This window comes from Phyllostomus discolor, chromosome 4, assembly GCF_004126475.2.
Source record: "Phyllostomus discolor isolate MPI-MPIP mPhyDis1 chromosome 4, mPhyDis1.pri.v3, whole genome shotgun sequence".
NCBI classification, from domain to species: domain Eukaryota; kingdom Metazoa; phylum Chordata; class Mammalia; order Chiroptera; family Phyllostomidae; genus Phyllostomus; species Phyllostomus discolor.
The window spans coordinates 42716474-42742216 of NC_040906.2; the positions used below are offsets into that span (position 1 = coordinate 42716474).

Here is a 25743-nt window from a genome sequence, read left to right on the forward strand (position 1 = left end):
TTTCTACTTTACTTTTTCCTGCCTTCTGCATGTCTTCAAAACTGTAGAAACTGTTTGACTTCAGAGAACAGTGCAAGAAGAGAAAACAAATGTGCCATTAAGTCCCTGGATTCGACAGCTTGTTGACAGCCATCAGAGCACTTCACGCTGCTAGGAAAGCATAAAAGCAGTGATTAGGACGTTGCCATGGGCTTCCAGAGAAGAAATCTCAGCAAACTCTGAGGGAATCCCAGAGACAGGCATGAGCGGCCAGGCCTGAGCACCTCAGACCTCCTTTCTCTCCATGCCCAGGGGGTCATTTCCTCCACGTCCACACCTGCAGGCTCCTCCCCAAGGACAGAGGCAGAGATCCAGGGGTATAATTGAGTGACACTGGTTAATTAGTTGAGCTTAGTGATGTTAGGGCCCTGTAATTTTGCTCCAATCACTTATATGAGTCAATACCTCAGAACATGTGTGTATTCAGTAAGTTACTGATCTTTAAAAGTATATATTTGGCCTCCTAAAACAGCACAGTCAAATGACAACACAACCTCTATGAAGAGCTCGTTGACATGTACAGTAGCTTAGGTAACCCTAGGACAATTCTATTTGGTAGATACTAGTTTATCTTTATTCCTAAAATGAGTAAGCCAAAGTTACCAAGTCAGGTAACGGATGAGGAGAATCGATTTTAGCCAAGGCTCTGGAATAGCTAAAGTAGCAGAGATACTGTATTTTGCTGTATATAATATGCACCCACATTTTGTGTGCATCATACATGAGATCATGCAATCATTATACCATGTATAATGCACATGTTTATTTTTCCCTCAAAAATTTGTGCATTAGACATGGCAAAATACAGTAGCCAGCTGAACAACAGTGATTCGATACTGTGTCTCGGGACTCCAAGGCTGATGGCCCTAATAATCCCCTTTCGTCTGTCCGTGAAGCTGGGTATAAACATGACTTCCAAATGGAACGGATGTTGTTATTCTCTAGGGGAACGAGTACAGTTGATGGGAGAGGACAACAGAAATGCTACTCCCTATTTGCTTTAAGTCCTAGCCTGGTGAAATGTTCCTGTGTGTAGCTGTTTCTTTGGTGACCATATCTAGATTTCTCAAACAATTCTGACATCAAATTTCCCACTCCTCATAATCAGAAGCATAGTTTAGAGGAAATGCACCGAATACATAGTCAATAAAACATTAACACCAATAAAAGGTATTGACACGATGCTGTGAAAATCACAATGAGGAAATGCTGGAAAAGCAAAATGAATGGAAGCTCTGCATCCCCAGACGGCAGCTCAGCGGTCACCTGGATTTCATGGCATATTCAAGAGTGAAGACCCCTGCCTTTGTCTCCTGATTTCAGAACCTGACCATGAGTGAACACACTCTTTGTTACTTATTATTGGAAGTTCAAATAAAATTGGTTAATAAGTAGAAAGATGTTTCAAAATGCTCATATGTTAATTTCCCAAAGCAGTGTAATTAAGAATTCTTGATATGGAATATCTGCTGATGTATTTGGCACAGGACAAAAAAAAAGCAGAAAAATTTGTGAGCTGGATTGTTAATTAAATGTGAAATAACACACTGAGATAACTATTTTATGGTGACTTCAGAAAATTCCAAAGAGCAAGGTGTGTCTATAATCGAGATGTTATACAGCAAAATCCACATGCTGAAAATGTCCATTTCTTTTTTCCTTTGGAGTATGTTCCCAAAGCAGACCATCTGAATAGAATTATATAAACTTAGACTACAGCTTTTGGTGTTACCAAAATAAATAAATACACAGTGCCAGTTAAGAAATGAAAGTTGTGGCTTTTGGCTGTGTATCTAGGCTGTTTGTTATCTCAGCTTCTCCAAATCAAGTCTGTACACTAACGAGCTCTCCTTTTTGCAGGGAGATAAAGAAGCTGAGTTAGGGCTTCCATTTTCCCCACTCTGTGACCGGAAGTCGACGATGGTGGCCCAGTCACAAATAGGTATGTGGGACATGGGTGGTCACAGAGAGTGGGTGTGTGCTTGTCAGTTTTCAAATGGATACACTGTGCTGTTCAAACTGGTGACTTCCATGAGAACCTCATTCCATAGTCATGATAAATTTGTTCTTTAGACACATCTATATGTAAATCGTAGACTTTATTAAAACATTCTCCCAAAATGAGTTCAATAAAGCAGCATGAGTAAGTTAAATTATTATTCTGTTCATAATCCTTTTACAAAAAAAGATGATTTTAATCTTGTGGAAGAGAGAGCATTTTTTGCCATTTTTGTGGCTGATTATTGTTTTCTGTAATTTAATCTTTTGAATATAGAACAATTTAATAAAAATATTAATATTTCAGTTCTGTTATCACTAAGCTTGCATAATATGTTTAACATGCTAACTCATATCCTTTTGGAAAAAATTCTTACGATATGAATAGATAAGCCAACAATAAGAAATCTGTAAAATGATACCACTTTCCACCATATTCATTCTTTTTATTTGTATTTGTGTTGGAGACTTCAAGTGCAGCCCATTATTAAAATGTATTACCACTATGCTGCACAGTTCAAATATTTGTAGTAGTCATTCCCTGGGCCAGCATCTGCATTACTCTGTCAGTATTAGATGGCTGCCTTACCCCTGTAGCTGTTGCAGCTCCCCTCCTACCAATGGGGTGAGCTGTAAGAAAGCTTCTTGCTCTGACCTTTCTCCCTTCCCACCCAACAGCTGGTTTTTTAAACACCATAACACAGGTATCTATGTGCAGGCGATAGTGTGGCAGACTAAGGACCTCTCCAGGCAACCTGGGAGAAGCAGAAATTTCTGAGACTTGTGGTTGTAATCAAAATTGCTGCTATGTTAGTACAAATGACCTCTTATTAGACAGCCTATATCCCAGGCATTTAAAAGCATAGCCAGAAATTTAAGTAGTACCTGGGTGGCCAATTAACATTGCTTTGACCTCAAGGCACCAATTAATATACAAAACTATTAAAGTTTTTTTTTAATTAAAAATGTACCATAATGTATTCTATGACCAATCCAGTTATCTGAAATGTGAATTAATTATATCTGAACATCTGGTGGATGGGCTACTCTTCAAGTGTGGGTATTGCTCGAGACACTATTACCTAAAAAGCCTCCCTCTAGTTACTCTCCTGCATTCAGAGGGTAGTCCACTGCTCCCAGGAGTGTTTCAAGCAACAAGCACTGGACTGCCAGCACCACCTCTCCTGGGACCTTGGGGGGTTGAATGTATGCAATGCTTAGAATAGTTTGCATTTTCCTCCACCCAGAGACTCGGTGGTAAGTGCCCTATTCTCTTCATGTGTCATTTTCTGTCTTGATGAGCACTATAAATGTAAAAGTCTTTATTCGTTCTGACATCTCCAAGCAGTGAGATTAATGCCATCTCCCAGAGATGGTAGTGTTCTCTTTGCTGATTTGACAGAACATGCCCACACACTGTGACCTAACACTTGATATCCAGAGAATAACAAACAGCAATATGGAATATTAACATACTGGCAGAAAGCTCTGACTAATCAGAGGGGGAGAAAAAGTGGTTGGTTTCCTATTACCTGAGAAAAAACTTCAATTTCGTTTTCTTTGAAGCTTAAATATTATTTCTGGTTGGTCAGTAATAAAATTCAACAATCAAGTGAAGACCTTTCAGAAAGGGTGATGATCCCTTTCATTGAGAAAGCCAAGTATATTAATCTGGTTAGATATTAATTTATTGTTAACAGGAAATAGTGTGATGCTGAACAGTAAGTAGGAAAGGTAATACACTTGAGTTAGGAAGCTTAAATCGAGCCACTTGCACTACTTGAGAGAATATTCTATGCAGCTGTTAGAACATCCCTGTAGACTGTGTTGGATAAAAATCATTGCAAGGCATGAATAAACCCATATAGTTGATGCTTGCTATCAGGAACATCAGAGACTCTTCGTTATTACTATTTTTAGACTTTAGTAAATTGTAACATTTGAATTTATCTTTTTTTGCTCTTGTAGGTTTTATTGATTTCATAGTAGAGCCAACATTTTCTCTCCTGACGGACTCAACAGAGAAAATTATTATTCCTCTTATAGAGGAAGACTCAAAAACCAAAAATTCTTATGGAGCAAGCAGGTTTGATATTTTTTTTGCTTTATTTTTTATCTTTGTGATGTTTCATAAACTTTCATTTATGATTATCTTTATTATTTCTTACATCTAGGCAGAAAATTTAAGAATTTTTAGATAGTATTGCCACCTAGTGTCCATGTATTATATTGCATATGCCTTTGAAATAAACTTGATTTCTGCTACGAAAATCTCAAAGTATTAAGGAGTGTGCCAGATAGTATTCACTACCAAGGAGAATAAAGTTATTTGAATTTTTATTGAAGACGTAGGCATTGTATCCTGGACATAGTAACATATCTGACTGTGTTATTTTGCTTACAAACAAATCAATCACAACCATTTGTATATCTAGAAAGATGCCTTTATCAAAGTTAGCCTTTTAAATGATATGAATACAATGAACATATATAACATGACCATCATATATGCAACTTACATTATTTTAAGCTTGATATTTCATCAATAAATTTTCTAAGGGATATTACTAAAACTTCCAATTGCAGAAAAATCATGCTAAACTCTTATCCATCTAAACATATAACTCTTCCTAGTAGTACACTGACAGGCGCCCTAAATGTTCCCCTAATGAGGAAACTGAGGAAATGTTCTACCTGAGAAAGATCCAGGTCAGCCTGGAGGTTGAATGGTAGGGGAAGGAGCAGGCGCCATTGCCTACTTCGGGCTCCAGAAGTGTGATGCCTCTTTGGTGATATTCGTTAATGGACTCACTAGTAAGTGAGGTCACCCCAAGGTTCTGTTGCCCTCCTAAGGCCCCTCCACCCTCTAAAAATGATCATCCCCACTGGCTGCTCTGAGAGTCTCTGACATATGCAGGGCACCCCTGACAGAGTCTGGCTCTCCATGAAGCAAGGAAAGAATGCAGGTGAGTAGCACTGACATGTGCTTGAAACGAAGCCTGAGCATCTGCCATCTGGCTTCCCCAGTTGGTTTTATAAAGCGTTTCAGGCTTTACTCTCTCACCCCCTATCATGACCTCGGTATTTTCTGGTTGGTTTGGTTGTTACTGTTAGCTCGAGTACCTTTATGGGTTTACACTGCTGATTTGTTTAGGCGATCGAATGTGAAAGGCACCGTGAATGACGGAACCTACTCCCCAGACTACTCCCTTGCGAGTGTGGACCTGAAGAGCTTCAAGAACAACCTGGTGGACATCATCCAGCAGAACAAGGAGAGGTGGAAAGAGCTGGCCGCACAAGGTAGAACGGTTTATGAAGTCTCACTGCCATCCCTTTTTCTGCCTTTGCGCCTCTGAGATTCTGGACTTTTTCCTCCTAGATTTATTCTTTTAGAAAATATTCAAGCCCTGGGTAGAATTTGGAATTTAGCTACCCTTGGATTATGGGTTTATCTCTTAAAAGGAGATTCTGCCCTGCTTCTGCCTCATGGGCCACAGAAGTATGCCTCAGTGGATGTTGGTGAAGGGCATAGAAAGGCTGTGACAATAAACTGGTGACAGGCTTTACCTGGCATGTTAATCCCCTGTTCATTTCCAGAGGTACCTTTGAGCCTGAGTTTTAGGCTTTGCAGGTGGCTTTTGTGTTGCCGTGGGCCTTAGGAATGTTGACACCTAGTGTCAGAGATTTGGGTGCCTGGGTTTTTTGTTTTTGTTTCTTTCTTCTTTCAATTTGACTAACTTACTTTCTTGGCTGACAGTTTCATGAGTTGGATAAGGTATCTGTAATTTATGACCAGGGAAAACAAATGTGAAGCTAGCTCTAGTTATTTTTGACATATTTTCTGATTCAAGTAAATTATTCTTTCATTTACAGGGCATGTGAGTTAGTATCTATCATTAACTTTCATGCAGGAAACTAGCTTTCAAATTCCAGATCCAGCCCCTGCCTTCTCACACTCCCTCCTGCAGCTCTGTCACACCCATGCTCCATACTCCCTGCACAGTGGACTTCTGACTTTTTAGAAGACCCAGGTTCTTTGCACTGATTGCTTTTTCAGCCAGGAATTATCTTGGATCTCTCTGCAAGGCTGATTCTTTCTTCGCTGGCAGGCCTGTTTTAATTTAAAAAACACAGCATTTAATTACCATATTTTTTGGACTACAAAGATGCCCTCCCCACCAAATTTGGGAGGAATAGTGGTTGTTAATGCTGCTGTTGAGTTCTGTTTACATTTACATTAGTAAAATATTATGTTATTTATGTTATTAAATATTTTACCACATTTTTTGCTTCAAAATTTTTTCCCTATTTTCCTCCTCTAAAACCTAGGTGTGTCTTATGGTCTGAAAAATATGGTACTCATTTCACTTAATTCTCACATGGATCTTACAAGTTATATACTATTACTATTCCCATTCTACTGATAAGGAAATCAAAGCAGAGGACGGTTTTGTGACTTGCCCCAAATCTCACAATCAGTAAATGAAAGAGCCAAAATCCACTCTTTCTTTTTAAATACAACTCCCTAAAGCCCCATGCTGCGCAGCTCCCAAAAGAAACCCCCCTTGGCCACTGAAAGTGAAGTATGTCTCCTGTCCTCTTTTTCCCTATTAGAGCACAGTTTAGTCACTTCAAGTGATACCACTAATCAATAATCAATGATATTTGCTGATTCCTTTCCTTATTTATCATGTCTTCCATGGAGGAATGTGTGACCCATAAAAGTTGGCCATGGTCTACTCTGCAGGGGTGTCAAATTCATTCTCTCCAGGGGCCACATCAGCCTTGCAGTTGCTTTCAAAGGGTGAATGTAATTTTAGGACTGTGTAACTACTCAGTGTAACTACTCCTTAACTAGAGGCAAGGAGCTTGGTGTGGCAGGGTGTGAGGCCGGATAAAACAAGGTGGAGGGCGGGATTCGGCCTGAGGGCCTTGGGTTTGGCACCTGTGGTTGACTGTGTTGTCCAGTGTATCCTCAGCAGTTAGCACAGTGCTAGGCATGTAAGAGACACTCAGCAAATATTTGCTTAATTAAGCAGTTAATTAATCCTACATGATATCTTATTATTCCTCTACCTCTCCTATTAAAAAATAAAAGAAATACTGATATAATGCTTTTATCTGAATTAGTAACTAACATTTTCCCAGCCCCATAAGTCTAATTAGTTAGAACATTTTAAATGGGTATTTAACAGTAGATAATAGTAAAGTTAATCAGTAGTAGTGTTTCCTTTTTACCAAATAACACAAAAACCTTAGAAAACTATCTTTGATATTAAAAAAGTTTAAAAATGCAAACTTTGCACTTAATAAAATTCAAAATATGTCCTTGAAACTCAAGAATATAAGAATGACTTCCTTTACCCCTGTTTTGCAAAATCCAGCTAGTGCAGGAAGACTCTTTCAGAGTGCCTTCCAGGCATGCACAGGTTCTCAGGCAGCCGGGGTGTGGAGGGCTATCTCAGCCCACTGGGGCCTCTGATTGCCAGGATTCTTCTGTTAAATCCTTCTGGTCTACTACTTACCCCAAAATGGGAGCACAACCCTGGGCCTCAAAAACTGTGGGTTTTCCCCACTTTTTCTCAACTTAATTTCCCACTTCATGTAGGAGAAACCAGGGGTCATTGCCCTCCCTTCTTTATCCAAAGTGAGCCTACCACCTGCGGCAGCAAAGCTGGTTTCTTAGCCATCCTCCAGCCAGGGCTGGCAGAAGGGAGCCTGGAGCAGCTGGCTCCTGGCAAGGCCACAGCTTCCTGCTGTTCTCACTGGAACCTCCAGCAATTTTTCATGAATAAATGCTTCTCAAAGTGTTGTGTTGCCCTGATTGATTTCCAGTGCGATGGAATAGTTGTTTTTGTCCATATTTTTCAACCTTACACTTGTTTTTTATGGAGAGGAAACAAACTCTTTATATTGCTGGAATAGAAAGTCCCTCCTCCACATTGGTTTTTGAGAGAATTGAATGAGTTAGTTGATTTATGCAGTCTGCTTAGAAGTACCTAGAATAGTAGCACTACATGAGTGGCTATCATTACTGTAATTATTATTTATATTCCTTCTATTAAGTGTTTTAGGGATTAGGAATATGGCAAAAACAGAAGAGCCGGTAATTCCTATCCTCATGAAGGAGGGAGTGGAAGTTAGGAGTAGGATTGCAATTTTAAATAAGGAGTCAGGAAAGGCTTTTCTGAGGAAGTGGTCATTTAAGTAAGTACATGAAGGAAGTTAGAAAGTGCTATGGGGAGGTCTGGGTAAAGAGTGGGAAATACATTTCCAGGCAGAGGAAATAATCAGCAAAATATCTGGGAGGTCAAGCTTGCCTGACATGCAAAAATGACAGGAAGCAAATGAAGCTCAGGGACGCTGAGCGAGTGGCAACAACATAGGCAGTGTGATACATGGTGCCACACCACTGGTTTTGGCCAAGGACAGATAGGTAACCAAATCTGTAGAATTTTGAAAAAGAAAATAAAGTGATCTGAATTGAAGTTTTTAAAGGGTCTCTCTAGCTACAGAATAGAAAATATTCTCTTCGGGAGGCAAACATGAAAACCAGGAAGCCAAAACAGAGGAAATTGCTCATGACTCAGGAGAAGGAATGGGGTTAAACCAAGTGGTAGTGGGGGAGGAAGGGAGCAAAGTGTCTCCAATCTAGACCCAGAAAGGTGGAGGCTTAAGCCAGTGTGCGTGAGGAGGAAGTAATAGCAAAAAGAGATTGGATTCTGGATATATTTTGAAAGCAGAACAGATAAGATTTGTTAACAGATTAGATGTGGATTATAAAATCAAGAGTCAAAATTATGCCAGGACTTTTGGTGTTTTTACACATTAATTGTGTATGTGTAAATTTATATAATTATTTTGCAGAACAAATTGGCGTCTCAGCAAAATTGAAGATGTACATGCCTTGTTTCCCAATAATTTCACCCTAGAGAAACTTTTGCTCATGTGTGTCAGAAGACATGAGCAAATGTTCATAGCAGCATTGTTTATGAGTGCAAAAGACCTGAAAAAATAGTATAACAAATTCATAAACTGTCGTGCATTCACATTATGGAAGACCATACTACCATTAGGATACATGAACTTTAGCTGTGAGAATCAGCAGGGATAAAAGACGCAAACAATACTGAACAAAATATGCAAACTGCTGAAATATAGCAAGATGCCATTTCGAGAACATTTTAAAAACTTGTAATCTAAACAATAGGTTTTATAATATACAGAATAAAACTAAAGAATGAGGGGGAAATATTCAGAATCTAGGGGGAAGTTGAGGATCTATTTAGAAATTAGTAATATTTATTTCTTAGGTTGGATGCTAGATACACAAATGGCCTTACCTAACATGTGTTTTATATATGTACATATAATCCATGTGTATGAATAGAATATTTTATAATAAAAATGAAAAATGTGATCTGCTACATGCAAATATGTGTATATACTTAGTCTTAAATGCAGTGAAGGTGAAATTTTATGATAATTGCTTTGAGATGAGAATAAGAAAGTTATATGATGCTTAGAGCTTTGCAATATTAATTAAATTTTGAGGCTCTGAACAGAATCCAGAATGTTTGGTTATCATCACATTAGCCCTGAAGCTGTATTTCAGCAAATCTAAAAACATTCCACTCATCCTAGAGCAGTGGTAGGTGTGGCTGCTTAGGCTCCAAAGAACGAAGCTTCTGGGTTATCAGCGCTAACAACAACAATAACAACAACAGAGTTTTTAAAAGAGTAATTTCACTGACCAACCTTTTATTAAGGATCTGAAAACATCCATCTAAGAATGTTGTATATAAACATATTCCATTTTGACATGAGGCCTTTTCAAAAAATAAAAAATGCTTTTCTCGATCCCAAATGGTTTACTATTTTGGTTAAATCTTGTTTATTTAAAGAAAATGCTTTCATAATCTACTCAGTATTCCTCAGCACCTTAAGTCTTTGCCCCAAGCAGATAGGAAATTTTAAGGAGGTATGTGTGGCCCTGACCAGGTGGCTCAGTTAGTTTGAGTATCATCCTGATACACCAAGGCTGCAGGTTTGATTCCTAGTCAGGGTGTTACAGAACACAACAAGGGGGGCCTGGGACAATATACTATTATTGAAAGAAGGCCCCGGGTCCGTTATGTCCGCCGCCAGAGGAAAGACGTCTCTCAATGCCAGAGATTTGTGACAAGGAAAGGAAATGTTTATTTAGTGCTATACTAACTTAAAGTAGTGACCTAATGTCTTCACCAAAATCCCAAAGTCCCTTAAAACACCCACAAACAGACACAGTCCTTCCTTCCTTCCCCCTTTGCCCAGTCCAGAGTACCGTTTCTCAGGAAAGGAAATAGAAGTCCATGGCTCAGGCAGTCCTCTGGTTCTTCCCAGTTAGTACTCCCTCTCGACTGGGAGACCTCCCTGGGTTCCCAGCACCCTCAGCTGAGTCACCGGGATCTCTGCTAAAACCAGGTGGTAGTTCCCCCTTCTAAAGCTGTGGGGGTCCCCACTCTGCCAGGCCGCGTGGTTCTCTCCTCAGGGCTGCAGGAGTCTACACTCCGTCAAGTCCACGTGCTTCTCCTCCCAGGGCTGTGCATGGTTCAGTTCCTCAATGGCCGCCAAATCTGGCTTTTAAATCCCCGCGGCCAATCTTCCTCTGCAGCCTCATTTCCGACTCCTCCCACACTCGGCTTCACATGCCAGAGCTCATATCCTTCCAGCTTTACTGGGCTGCCATCATGAATTTGGGCAGGCGTGGCCCCATGTCCTGGAGCCAATCCTCTCTGAGCTCCCATGCAGGCTCTGTAACTCAGGTGACCCGCCCCTCCCCCCCAGTTACATCTGGGTGGGGAAGTTACTTCCATTCCCCTGGCTTAGAGCTGATCACAGCTACTTAACTTATCTATGCAACCAGTCAAAGGTTATAGATATGCCAAACGACCACGCCAGAGCTTAGCTGCTAGGCTGTTGCTATGCAAAACAGCTCTCAATGGCCCTGCTCCATTTGTCCCTTCCCCCAACCCACACCCTGGGGTGGGGGATGAAGACATCTTAAAATCTCCTGGACACCTTAAGTTCTGGACCGCATTTCAAATGCCTATTTGGGGCCCCCCTCTTGACTGCACCCTGTAACAAGGGCATGCGTAAGAATCAACTGATGAATGCATAAATAAGTGGAACAAGTCTCTCTCTCTCCCTCAAATAAATTTTTAAAAATCTTTTTAAAAGAATATATGTGTGTGTGTATCTTTCTAGTGAGGCAGGTGGAGGGACATGGTGAGAAGAGTCACTCTCCTATTTCTACCTATAAGTGTCAGGCAAATCATGTCACTTTTCTTCACTTCAAAAAACTGACTATAAATAACATCTACTTTAATGAAGGAGCAGACATTCCCACAAATCCTTGCCCAGTCTCTGCTCACCTCTGATATATGATGCAGCTTTAAGAGCAAGACACCCAAGGAAGTAAGAAAAAAATGAAAGCGTGTTGCGCATGGGTCACCGGCCAGCAGTGACCACGGAACGCTGCGGACGGCTCGCCGAAAAACACGGGAGAAAGAAACACATGCACAGAGACAGACCAGTTTCTTTGGGGAAGTAGGGACGAAATGGCCACCCCCCCTAGTGGGGAGCACCCCGATTTACCGTCCATACATGCTTTTATTGGGCTCATTTTGCATAATAATTCAGGTAAAGTACAGTAAGGAACTATAGAAAACAAGGAACTCTGCTGGTCTATTTTGAGTTGGGGTCACAGAGCTGTAAGACTTTGAGGAACAAACTAACTTCCTCTTGGACCCCTCTCATTCAACTGAGAGCATTCTAAACAAAGGAGGTTTCACAGTAATTTACATATTCTTTCTTAGGCCTGATCACCTGGGAATCCGTCCTTTTCAGCACAGAGCTGCACCACCCTGTCATTGTTTCAGGCTTAGGTGGAGCAAGGGAACTAAGGCAACCAAGAGATAAGGAGATTTTCTCCCAGACTTGAGAACTCAGGCTATGTCAAAGCCCAGGAGAGAGGGTCCATCACCCCCTTTTGCTGCAGCCCCCTAAGTCCTTCTTTTGGGGGGCCTCCCAAAGTGATCGTGCCTGTCTTAAGTCATTCCCCCCGTGGGGAATCTTACCTGTCTTTGGCTAACCGACCAAGCTTTTTGGGGTTCAGTTATGAATAAAGCAGCAGAAGCAGCATTCCTGCCAGGGAGATAAGCTTTTGTGTCCTTGCTGGCTTAAGGTTCCAAGGGTGTTCCCTTAGCCTTAGCCTAGGTGGGGGTTTCAGCTTCTGATACCAGTCAGGGCCGTTCCCAACAAAAGCGCATCTGCCTATAATGGTAGTGAATGGGTGATAGATTCCTAATTAACAACCAGAGAAATCATGTACAGTTAAGAAAACTAGTTATGTCCCAGAATGGAATCCAGGGGTGGGGGGTGGGGGCCACAGTGGTCAGCCTGGAATGGAAAGCAATATGTCTCTTCCTGTACTGAGTAATTTTATGATTTATTTGATACTAATTCAAATCCTAAAATTCTAGGCTCAAAGAAGATTTAAAACAGAAAAGGAGGCAACGTGGGAACTGAGATGCAACGTGGGAACTCCAGATTTGCATTGTGCATGAATCACAGCTGTTTAGAACAGGAAGGAAACCTGAGCTAGCTTAGAGCAAATTTGACACTTTAAAGTAGGCATTAAAATTTTCAGCACACAAGTGTTTTCTAGTTTCTTTTTGTAACTTATTTCCCCCATGATTGCCTTCGAGTCACAGAATATATTCAGTATGATATCATGCATTTGAACTTTTTGAGACCTGATTTTGGCTTAAGTGGCTCATATGTGCCACTCAAAAAATTAGGATTTCTCTAAATTAAATTTATTGGGGTGACATTGGTTCATAGGAAGATGATCTGACTTTGGGTGGTGGGCACACAGTGCAATATACAGATCATGTGCCATAGAACAGGGCTCCGGGAACCTCTATAACCCTATGAACCAATGTCACCCCAATTAAAAAAATTAATATTTTAGTTAGAATTACTTTGATATCAACTTGGGAAGAATTGCCATCTTTATAAGATTATCTTCCTATTCATGTATACTCTATCATTCATAGGTCTTTTTCATGTTTCTCAGAAAGTTTACTTTTTCTTAATAATAATAAAAATAATGATAAAAAATCTTATTAGCATTTTATGTGTTAGCCATTATAGTAAGCATATACAAGGTGGGTCAAAAGTAGGCATACAGTTGCGAGTACATGAAACAGAGTTTATTTTTATGTTATTATTTATTATTTACTGAATTATTTTTCATACCAACAACTATAAATCTACATTGGCCCCACCTTGTACTATTTTATATATAATCACTTAATATTTAAATTTTGAATATACCCTGTTGGATTTTCCTTCAGTATTTTATATTCTTTGTTGTTTTTGTGAATGGCTATTTCTTGCTGGTGTGTAGAAATACACTTGTTTTTGAATAGTGATTTTCTGCAAATAATGAAAGCCGTTTTTTCTTTCCCAAATGAATACCTTTTATAACTGTTTTCCCTGAGCCCATTTAACTGGCAAGTTTATCCAGAACACTCTAAAATGGAAGTGGCGATGACATTCAGCTTGCCTCTAAATTTAAAGGGGAGGTAGTTAATGTTTCAGCACTAAGTGTGATATTTCTCAATTTCTTTGATCTCTTCTTCATGAAGTTAATTATATTCCCATCAATAAATAATTTGTTAAGAAAATAAATTTTAAATGAAACATTTAGTTTGGTCAAATGTCTTTTCTGTAGCTTTTAAAATAATTTATATGATTTTTCTTTTTAAATGGTTCATACAGTGAATTATATTAATAGATTTCCTAATGTCAAATCACCTTGTATTCCTCAAATAAACCCAAGTTAATCATGATGAATTAACTTTTCAAAATTACTTTTGCTGGCTTTAAAATATATATATTCATGCATGCAATTAATCTATCTTTTTTGTTTCTCATACTGACCTTGTCTTGTTTTGGTATTGAGGTTACACTAACCTCATAAAATGAGTTGAAATTTTTAAATTCTGCCACCTCTTAGAATTCCAGATAAGAGAAAATGATAAAGGTCTCTTCTACTTCTGAATCTTTGAGTTTTTTCTAAAATCTTTCACATTTTATGTAACAGTGGGGAATTGTAACCCACCTCACCATTCTTTGGACATTGTTCCTGTAAGTGCTGGCTCTGACTAATGTGTAGCTTGTAGATGAACAGCATGCTTGTATAAGAATCCTAGGGACTAACTTCAAAAGATACAGACTCAGACCTTCAGTCATCCCAGCTCGGGGAGATTTGCTAACCTTCAACCATGGAGCCAGGATGACATAAACCAGGATGACGTGAAGCCAGGATGACAAACCAGGATGGTGCACATGGGACCATCACTTGCCATATCAGAATGGACTGTACTGGTCTGCACATAGAGAATTTTTCAACCCTCTCCCTTGCTCTCTTTGTTCTGCCTTCTTCCTTATAAAAACCTCTGCCGGCACTGAGTTGTGATGATGGGCTTTGGAATGTGAGTCCCCATCTTCTCAGGTGACCAGCACTTGAATAAACCACTCTCCTTCCCCAGGACTTTTCTCATGAGTTTGGCTATCATCGCAGGAGGCAGCTGGACCTGGGTTCAGTCATTTTCACACTCAAAATGTGACAGCACCGGCAAAACCCAGGGTTCTATGTCCGAGGCCATAGGTATTTAGCTTTCTTGTGTCTTCCAACTCTTTTCTCCATGTCTTTCTTTGGGTTCCATAGGTTGTAAAAAAACAAAAATGCCACTGGAACAGTAAGTTAAACCTCTCTCACCAGGAATATGAGTTCTCCTCTTACCTTTATTGCTTCTCTTGGAGAAAACCTCAGTCCATGTCCAGTGAAGGAGAAACCTATATACCTTCTGGAGTTGTGGGTGGGAAGATGGAGTTTGACTAAGTATTTTCCAAGAAACTTTGTTCCCAACACAGACGAGACTTTTGAATCTAATGATTTAGAGCATATGCTTTTGTTTCTGGCACTTCTGCAAACAACACCTGGGCGTGGGCCGTGGGAACAAACAGTGGGAACAAAACCAGACTAGTTAAGAGCTCACAGTTTCAACTCAGCAACAAGGCACACAGCTTTTGTAGTTCTTTCAGAAGAGAAATTAAAAATAATATGATTGTTCAATTAACTTTAAAACAATATCACTATATTAACACGTTGAAGAAAAATACTAGAGCTTAATTTTTCTTTCAATATGAATGACTAAAAACTATCTGAATGACATGAGGCAAATTAATTCATAATTTTAAATTCTTTGAGTTTTTTAGTGTGATTGTAAATTTTTAAGAATGTTTCAGAGGTATACTGAAACAGAAACATTTGTTAAAAGATTTCATTTATTTATTTTTAGAGAGAGGAGAAGGGAAGGAGAAAGAGAGGGAGAGAAACAATAATGTGTGGTTGCCTCTCACATGTCCCTTACTGGGGACCTGGCCTGCAACCCAGGCGTGTGCCCTGACTGGGAATCAAACCGGTGACCCTTTGGTTCACAGGATGGCACACAGTCCACTGAGTCACACCAGCCAGGGCTCAGAAACATTTTTTATTATAGGAAAATCTGACTTTAAAAATAAGGCAAGATTCTTTGTTTTGTGCCAATCCTAAGGCATGTTAAATACATTAATTCAGTTACTTAAGCTATTTTTCTTAGAAAGTACTGACAGGATCATAAAAGCCAGTTTAAAAATTGAACACTATAACATAGTATAAATAACTGATTCACTCTTATTTCTACTCAGTTTCTAACTTAGTTTTAACCAAATGCAGGTCTGGCTGCCTGCTGCAGTGAAAGCCAGACTTGTGAGACAGGTGCTGGGGAGAAGGAAAAGGGTTTATTCAGGTGCCAACAATCTGAGAAGATGGGGGACTCTTGTCCCAAAGCCCATCTCCTTCTCTCAATGCAGGCAGATTTTGTAAGGAGGGAGAGGAGAACAGAACGAAGAGATCAATGGAAGGAGTTGAAAAGTTCTCCTCATGCAGACGAGCACAGTCCATTCTGATAAAGACCTTGAAACTGGTCAAGTGATGGTCTGGTGTGCATCATCCTGGTTTTCATTTTCCTGGTTCTTGTCATCCTGGATTCATGTCATCCTGGCTCCATGGTTGAAAGTCAGCAAGTCTCCCGGAGCTGGAATGACTGAAGGTCAGAGTCTGTATCTTTTGAAGTTAGTTCCTAGAATTCTTATACTAACATGATATGTATCTATAAGCTGCATGTTCAAGTTAGTTTTTACAGAAACAAGGTCAAAAGAATGGTGGGGTGAGTTATAGTTTCCCACTATTACAAGGCAGCTTTAGGAATAATTGCAAGAAACTATTTTTTCATACTTTCTGAATTTGCCTCCCATAGTTCCTTTAGTCCCTTTTGGAAAGTTCCACAAAGGGAATCAAGCTGATTCTTCCTGGTGGTTTCGCTGGGTGTGAAAAAGTTGCCATTAGAGCAATGAAGTGTAATCCCATCTGAATGTTACTTCATCCTCCTCCTGTGCTTCTTTGGGGGGAAACCCAGGAGTCATCAGGAAACAAGGCTGGAAGGCCTTAGTCTCTATTCCTGAAATCTGACTCCGAGGGCACTTACTTTTCTTAGGTGAAAACTTAAAACTCACCTTGAGGTTGGATAGATAAGCTGCTCAGGAATAACAAATATGATTGTTAGCCTAAACATCGCTCCCAAACCTGTTATATAGCAGTGGTTTTACTTCAAATACCTATTATGCCACTGTGATATTTCTCTGTCCTTTTATTTCACAGGTCCCTGTAGGAGTTCTGGGCACATTCTTTCTGTAACTGGCCAGCACTCTCTGTTAGTCCCCAAAAGTTCTCCTCACTCTTCTACATCTATTGATAAAAGAAAATAAAAGGCTACCTTTTGAAAAGAATAAAAACATGTCCATGTCACACTGAATTACTTTAAAAGGTTATATTTATAAATATTTGTTTATAAAACATTATAATTATACCTTCCCATTATCTTTTTAATCAATCAAAACTCTTCACATAAAACATAATGCAATTTATGTTATAACTCCTAAACTACCATGGCTATGAATTCTAAGCATCATTTTGAGAAAATATGTGTGTACTTTTTGGATTTCAGAAGGGATGAGTTACCAGGGAAAAGCCAAGGCTTTCAGAGATAAACACGAGAGCTCGTTCTCTTTCCAGTCATGATTCAAAACATTGTTGACCATTTAAATATTTCTAGTAGTTGTAAAGTAATATTTTAAATTATCAGTCAATTAAATTATATATTATATTGTACATTTATTGTGTTGTTTGTATTTCCAACTTAATCTCTTCAGCTAACATTCTACATTATGTTATCAGTACGATAGAACAGGACTGTGCATTTGACAGAATGGAACATTTGGGAGATCAAAATTATAAAGTTCTAAGAGGTGATATTCACCAAAGTCACTTAACCTTAGAAGGACTTCAGTAATAGCTTAAATTGTGAGTGTGTATTTCCATGTTATTTATTCATTTGCTCATTCATTTATTATAAAGACAAACTCAATAGTTTTCAACCCTGGCAGCATAATAACATCATCCACACTATTTATTTCTGAAAAGTTCAACATAGTTTATCTGTAATTCACAGAGGCAGGTCAAAATAGAACACTTGTGCATTTAAATGAATGCAGCAAGACCTGGAGCAGGAGAGCAGGAAATTTCATCAACAAATGGTGAAGCACAGATATGAATCTGAGCCAGTGCCACCCAGGAGAGCTGTACACAGGAGACAACAGGTGTATCTTGTTGATGGTATTCCTTACATGTCTGTCTTGGGTCATGCATTTCTACCCTGAAATGTTTACCTTCTACTCTTGGGAAAGTGAGTGAACTTTCTTCCTTCCTTTATCCTGTTCTTATCACCTCATAGAATGCAATTTTTGGGGTCCCCTCCTCTAGTCTAGTCATCAAAGTCCTATCTCCCAAACCTTCAAATAAGTGCCTTTTCTAAGAGTAAGCATCAATATCTGATTCATATTACAGTGGGAGTACATTCTGCCTTGCATTCTCAAAATGGGAAAACAATGCTTTAAACAGGGATCTATCCAAAATCAGTGTTGAAATAGAAATGGGATTGGAGAGGAGATACAGGATACATTTCCAATTTCACATGCATGATAGAGATTCTGACTTTCCCCTTTGGAGATCTGTACCAGCACCCCCCCCCCCCCCCACTCCCCGGCATATAATGAAATATTTGATTGGAGTGTGTTACGCATGTTAACTATGGATGCTGACAAAAGGTTGAGAATTACTGAGGTTATTTCAAAACTATTTATAGAGGCCTCCTATATGCAAAACAAATACCTGTGGCTTTTTTTTTTTTGAGACTAGAACTCACTGATGTTCAGCTTTAGATCTTTGGTGGCTCCTGATTGGGGTCAGGTAAAAGCTCAGTCAGTGCCACATAAAGGAGAATTGATTCTATGCTATGGAAATCAGATTTTAACTGAGTCCATATAAATGAAATGATATTACCCACTATGTTGTACAATTTTTTATCAGCCAAAATAGTTTAAAAAATAAACTACTGTTAAATGGTTAATGGGAAAACTAAATGTAAGGTTTATTCTCCCCAATCCTTTTGCTTGATGTCTGTACTTGCTATGTTTTCTGATAGTCCAAACCTTATCCATTGTTCTAACTTCACTTTGTAATACGAGAAACACTTGCAAGAGTTTACAGGAGATTTGTAGCCTCTGAAAACTATGGGGTAAAAGCATGACATTGGAGAGCGGGGAGTAGGGAAGGTGGTGACAGGGAAAAGAGCAGTGGATGGGGCGTTGCACTGTCGAACATGGGGGCACAGTAAGAGGAAAGGTCTGGGGCATTAGGTAGGGAATAGCACTCTGAAAAGGTTTTGTCTTTCAGGTGCTACTCACCTCTAGCAAGTGTAACTGGAACTTGTAATCAGAGTTTCCTTGTATCCTCCACACTGCTAACACTAGGCTCAAGATCTTGTCATGCTCTCCTAATAACGAGCCCCGTGCAAAGGGCATAGGAAACGTGGCTTAACATTACACCGCAGAACAAAATGTCAGTCTCTTCATTTGTCAACACTTACCTTTGTTCTTTCTCCAAAGCTTCTAGTCTTCCATTCCTCTTAACTCAAGATCTCTCTTCCTCTCTTTCCCACTTTAACTCTAGAATACTCTCAGTTGCTCAATTTAGTTCTGGCTCAAATTAACACACTTAACAAAACAAAAGCCTGACAATTGGCCTAACATGACACCTGTAGTTCTTCAAGCACTCCTGAGAGTGTCTGAAATAATTACCCAAAATTGTCCTCTTACACTATATAATAATGACGAAATGCTTATGGGTTATAGAAATTACTTATTTTTTTTAAAGATTTTGTTTATTTATTGTTAGAGAGAAGGAAAGGGAGGGAGAAAGAGAGGGAGAGAAACATTAATATGTGAGAGATACATCAGTCAGCTGCCTCTCACAAGCCTCCAACTGTGGACTGGCCTACAACCCAGGCATATGCCCTGATAGGGAATTGAACTGGTCACCCTTTGGTTCACAGGCCAGCACTCAATCCACTGAGTCACATCAGCCAGGGCAGAAGTTACTTATTATAGTTACATTAAATTACAAAAAGGAGAGTTATATTGAGCATGATTATAACTTGTGGGACACACACAAACAAGAAAAGAATAATGATTTTCTTTATACTATCTCAGGAGATTTAGAGGCCTCTTAACAGATTCTAAGAGTGCCTACTCTAGACAAAATCAGCTAGAATTGAACTCCCTAGATGTCCAGACTATTATCTTGAATGATTTTTAGGCAACAAACCAAGTAAAGAAAAAAATAAGTTGAATTAGAAGAACAAGAATTCACCTCTTCACTCATTGCCCCCAAACCCTCTCCCATTTGGCAACCATCAAAACACTCTCGGTATCCATGATTCTGTCTCTGTTCTCATTTGCTTAGTTTGTTTTTTTTAGATTCAATTGTTGGTAGATATGTATTTATTGACATTTTATTGTTCATATTTTGATCATCTTCTTTTTCTTAAATAGGTCCCTTTAACATTTTGTATAATTCTGATTTGGTGATGATGAACTCCTTTAGTTTTTTTTCTTGTCTGGGAAGTTCATTATTTGCCCTTTGATTCTAAATGGTAGCTTTGCTGGATAGAGCAATCTTGGCTGTAGATCCCTGGTTTTCATGACTTTCAATAGTTCTTTGTCAATCCCTTCTAGCCTGCAAAGTGTCTTTTGAGAAGAGCCTTATGGAAACACCTCTGTAGTAATTAACTTCTTTTCTCTTGCTGTTTTTAACATTCCCTCCTTATCTTTAACCTTTGTCATTTTAATTACGGTGTGTCTTGGAGTGGGCCTCTTTGTATCCATCTTGTTTGGGATTCTCTGTACTAAAGGAAGAAGCTGCCTTTTATGACTTAGTCTCTGAAGTCAAACACCATCACTTCTGCTATATTCTGTTCATTAGAAGTAAGTCATTAAGTCCAGCTTACTCTCAAGGAGAATGGTTTTAAGACCAATTGCTGGGAGAGAGAATATTGAAGCTGCTGTGGATATGAACATGTATGCATAACCCATGTACACAGAGAACAGTGTGGTGAAGGCCAGGGGAGTGGGGGGGGGGGGGTGGAGGTGGGCAAAGAGAGGGAAAATGAAGGATATCTGTCATAGTGTCAACAATCAAAAAAGTAACAAAAAACAACAAGAATTATTTCAAGATCATTATTGATGAATACATTAATCACAAAAGGGTTCAGGAGCAAAAGTAAAAATATTAAACATTAAACAAATACATTACCTATATTTATTTTATAATTTTACCACAATAATTCTTACCAACATAGCTAATTATAAATGCTAAGTAAAATTTATTTTTTCACAATTTCTTCACAGCATTTTCTCTAGATGGTGTTAAAAAAAGTAACACTTTTTTCCAGAAGCAAAAACCTGTTCTCAGAAGCATAAGTTTTCCTGGTTAGTAAACATCTGTAAGTAAAACCGCATGCATGGTGACAGCTCTAATTTGACCAAAAAGATGTGGAGATTTCAACCCACTTGCTGGAAATCTACCAGGCCCTGTGAGAGAAAGGGAACCCACTTTTACAGATTGCTCAACTGGAGTACGCACCACATTCATAACAACTAAAGATTCCTTGGCTGCCCTGGCCCAACAAGAATAGATTGAGCTGATGGCTACGTCAGACTTCTTATGCTTTCAAATGTTTGTTAAAATGGCTTTCTTAGCAGCTCTCTTTCCTAAGACAATGTGAATGTCAGTAAATGTTTTTTGAACAGATAATCATTTCTGCAACAAAACTTATCCATCTATTTTCACACTAGCTGTCCACTTTCTAAAACATCAAAAAGGTAGTGTGACTTTCATAAACTTAGTTTATCATTTATATTCTACCATGTGCCCTTCTGAACAAATGCTATAATAGTTCTCTGCTATTTAAAAATGGTTCAGAAAAAATAAATAATGATTCATAAAATTTTAAGGGATAGTTATCATTGACAAAATGTTTGTTATAGGAGTGAACAGCAGGGGCAAAATGGCTTAATATACTGGGGATTTTTTTGATGAGATTTGTGAATTACGTGTTCAATATGTAATTCAGTTAAGTTACCCAGTCATTTTCCTCCTGGAAAGTCTATATTTTGTGTGGCTCTTCAATACCTGCTTTACTGTGATCCTCTAACACTTGACTTAATGGTTAATTATATTAGACTAGTAGGAGCACTCTAGTAATTAATTAGCTGAGGCTGGCTGGTGTCTGATATTGAATAATGTATTTTCACACATACGTATATTTTTACTCTCTGGCTCTGCCTCAGTGGAACGGGGAAGGCTATCATTTACTAACAGATTTAATTTCAAAGATAAGTCATGAACTCATAAGAAGAAAAAGCAAGAAACACCACAGGTATTAAATTATACCCTGCATGGTGCTGAGTTAGGATCTACAACTCTGGAACTAGGCTATTGTGTTCAATCCTGATTTCGTCACTTACTAGCTCTGTAAGCTTGAGCAAGTCTTTTATTCTCTCTGTCTCGGTTTACTTATTTGCAAAGCAAGGATCATAAAAACAGTGCCTATCTCAAGAGCTTTTGTGAGATTAAATGTATCGATATATGTAAAGAAAGTGTTTAGAATTCAGTGTTTACTGCAATAATTCTTATTCTTGTTGGTTCATATGTGTGCTTCTAAACTATATGGAGAGCTCATAGAACACTTCTTTAAATGTGTATATTATGGAAAAACACTACTTGCTCATAACAATTTTGACATGAGATTATGCTTAATTAATGACAAAAACTTACAATTAACCAATTCCATCAATGGAGTGAATTGTTGTGTAGTGAATTGATGTTGACTCTTTTATAACCTTTCCATTTGCAATTAATCCATCATGATAGCCTACAGAGTTTCTCTCAAATATCTCTCAAGTCCATCCCATCTTCTGCATGAATGAATGAAGGAATAAAACTGGTGTATTCTGAATAGTTCATATAGTTGCCTAATTTGTATAGCTGAAAGTGAACAACCTTTATTAGATACTTTTTGTTGAGAATTCTGCCACTTAGGATACGTGCCTTCATTTTTTCCTTGGCATAGAATCCTTTAGGAAAATAAAATGTTCTCAAGAGAAGATATTTTAGTTAATGCAGCAAACTTGGTTCATGGCAATTTATTTCTTTCCCCAAAGAGGTTTTACTACTTTGTTTTTATCCATTAAAGTATGCCTAGATTTAGACTTTTTATGTGGTCAAAATTGTTCTTTTATCCTGAGTTTACTTCTTCTGTTATTCATTCTTTGGCTAAGATAACTTTTCCTTGTTAACTATAGAAATCCCAGAAATCATGCAAAAAGATTTATAGCTGGAGTCTTTGGCTTTTATTATAATATTTAATTTCCATATTTTCTTGTTTTTCCAAAAAAATATGAAATGTAGGGTAAAGGAAAAATGTTCTAAGAGATTTCTTCAGGTGGGATTTTGTATATAAGTTTTATGATGAAAACCTTCACAAATCAGATGCTCAAACTTTAGTTTCATATCATCTTCAAAATGCAACCTAGGTCCATTCTTCTGCAAGACAATTGGTAGTAAGTTAATCTTAGAAACTTTGCACTAACTTTAATTTTCACTGGGAAACTTTTATGGAAGTCAAAAGAGAACCCATATAAGGACCCACTCAATAATCTTAATTTATGATTCTGCTTTCATTCAGAATGAGATTCATTCAGAAGGGTCCTTTGTTCCCACATCACCTTTCTATCTTGGGTTAGGCATGTATACAATATGCTGAGCAAGTTCCCTATTTAAAGAAAACCTGGAGATACTAGTAACAAATAGAAATGTAATGAAATAAAGTAAGTTCAACAATAATAAGATAATAGTTTTGATGTTAGTTTGATGAAGAGATAATAGGGCACCCACAATTTGTTTTAAATAAGTTCATCCCCAGCATGAAAAAAAATCCTGTTATACAAATCTTTATAGAGATTGCATCACTCCCCACAATCCTGGATGGATGTTGTAGATCAATAATGTGTTTTGTGACTGATTGCTTAAAGTGCTTTTATTTTAAAGCATGAGTTTACAATTATTAAGTTTATTCAATAGAGGCAACTTGGAATTATGTCCAAGAGAATTTATTTCACTGTTACTATCAAAAGCTGTAAGTAAATGAGACTCTCTCCATACAGCCTTTCAAATAACTCATCATAAACAGCCTGGGTTAGATAGGAAAATGCACACAGTAGAGGGAGAAATAACACAGAAGACATTTTGTAAGAACATGAGTCTCTCATTCAAGTTAAAGTATTCCCGGATATGTGAGATTGATTTCTATTTTGGTTGATTCTTGGGACTTCATCAATATAGTTACCAAATTAGCCTTCTAAAATTTGATGACTTAACACTAAATTAAATGGGAAAACAATGATCTGTTTGGGTGTTTAGTAGCCTTATTCAACTCATTCTAAAAATTGGTCAAAAGATATTTACAGGATATCATAAAGAATCTAAAGACCACTAACATTTTGATTATGCATACCACAAGTATTTATTGAATCTTTCTTCTGTAGTAGGTACTAATTCATTGAAAATTATGATGATGAAGCTTGATTAACATTCTAAGTGGTTTTGATCTCCATGGGAAAATGAACAAAATCAAAGGAGACACACTTCCCTGACTCTTCTCTCATTTTCGCTAGATGAAAACACACAAAAAACTGTTTTTTTTCCACTCACAAATGGTGAAAGTAACATGCAGATGAGTGTAGTTTGAGAAATGGTAGAACTACAGGTTAAGATTCTGGTTGCACTTTGTCAGAGGGATCAGCCACTTGATAGTCTTGAAACCTCGGACAGATGACTCAACCTACACCTCAGTTTCCACAGCTGTTAAACCCTGCCTGCCAAGTGTACCGTGAGGATTCAGGGAACTGAGATGAGTGAAGCACTTAAAGTGGTGCTCACCACCTAGCAGTCACTCACCAAGTACTGATTATTATTTTTATATTTTAAATTGTGTAATAATGTATCCTATAGGACTACTTTTCAAAAAGTAGTCCAGCAAAACCGTGACGAGATGACTAGAATCTCTAACATCCACTTGATAGTACACCTCATATTATTCCTTGCAAGTATTATTTATATCATCTACCAAATGAACATCCTATGATTCTAGTATAATAATAGGTCACATTGCAGGCTGGGAGCTTGGACTGGGTAAATTTATAGGATTTCTCTTTGTTTTTGTACGTATTTCCCTCCTCTGACAATGATACCCTCCCTGTCCCCTGTTGAATTCAGAAGCTGTTTATAAAGCAACATTTCCGTCATTTTACAACTTACTTTTTTCAGGTTTTAATATTTGAGGCTGGATTAGATGGACAGATAAAAGCTCTTTGAAATGGACAGAATTATCGGAGATTTCTTACTTTCACTACCTTTTTCCTAGTTGTCAAACAAACTTCTGTACACTTGTTTTGGATGCGCTCGTTGTATTCATTCCTAAAGAGTAGCTTCCTATGTATGTGAGTTTTCAAATAGATTCAGTAAAAAGAAATTCCAAGGTTGCTTTATTTCTTTTGTTGAAATAGCAGGAAGTTTAACTCTACTAGTTTTGACTTCAGGTTATTTAGTTTTGGTCTGTCCTGGAGGAAATCACTTCATTAATCTGGTCCTGTTTCTTACCTGTGAAATTAGGTTCTATCAAAAAATGTAACCCATAGTTATACAGATGAGGTCTGTATACTTGGAGAGTAATTATTTACTAAACTTTAACTGAAATTTAGAATTTCCTTTATTTATAGGCAACAATACAGAGTAACATTTGTAGTATTTGTCACCAATAGAAATCATAGACATTTTCATAACATTAAATTTGTGAAGATACCTTGCGATATTACTGGATATTGTTATAACAATATTTAAAATTACACAGATGAGAAGCCCGCAGCTAGACCTTGTGATTTAATGCATTAATAAAGAAGCATATATATTACTATATCACACCACTAGGATAATTTAAATATGTTGATAATTATATTTTAACATAAGTGGAATGCTTTGTAATCCTATGTATTTATTTTACTTGTTTATAAATTTTACTTTGAGAAGGCCATAGTTCC

At 38.1% G+C, this 25743-nt stretch overlaps 1 protein-coding gene across 5 annotated transcripts in view; it reads left to right on the forward strand.

Moving 5' to 3' along the window:
- Positions 1-25743, forward strand: part of PDE1A (phosphodiesterase 1A) — a 296807-nt gene that overhangs the window by 262902 nt on the left and 8162 nt on the right. For all 5 annotated transcript variants that reach the window (XM_028509582.2, XM_028509580.2, XM_028509581.2 and 2 more), the window contains 3 exons: positions 1900-1981; positions 4006-4123; positions 5192-5337. In XM_028509582.2, the coding sequence (XP_028365383.1) occupies positions 1900-1981; positions 4006-4123; positions 5192-5337 (346 nt within the window). The remainder of the gene's footprint in view (positions 1-1899; positions 1982-4005; positions 4124-5191; positions 5338-25743) is intronic.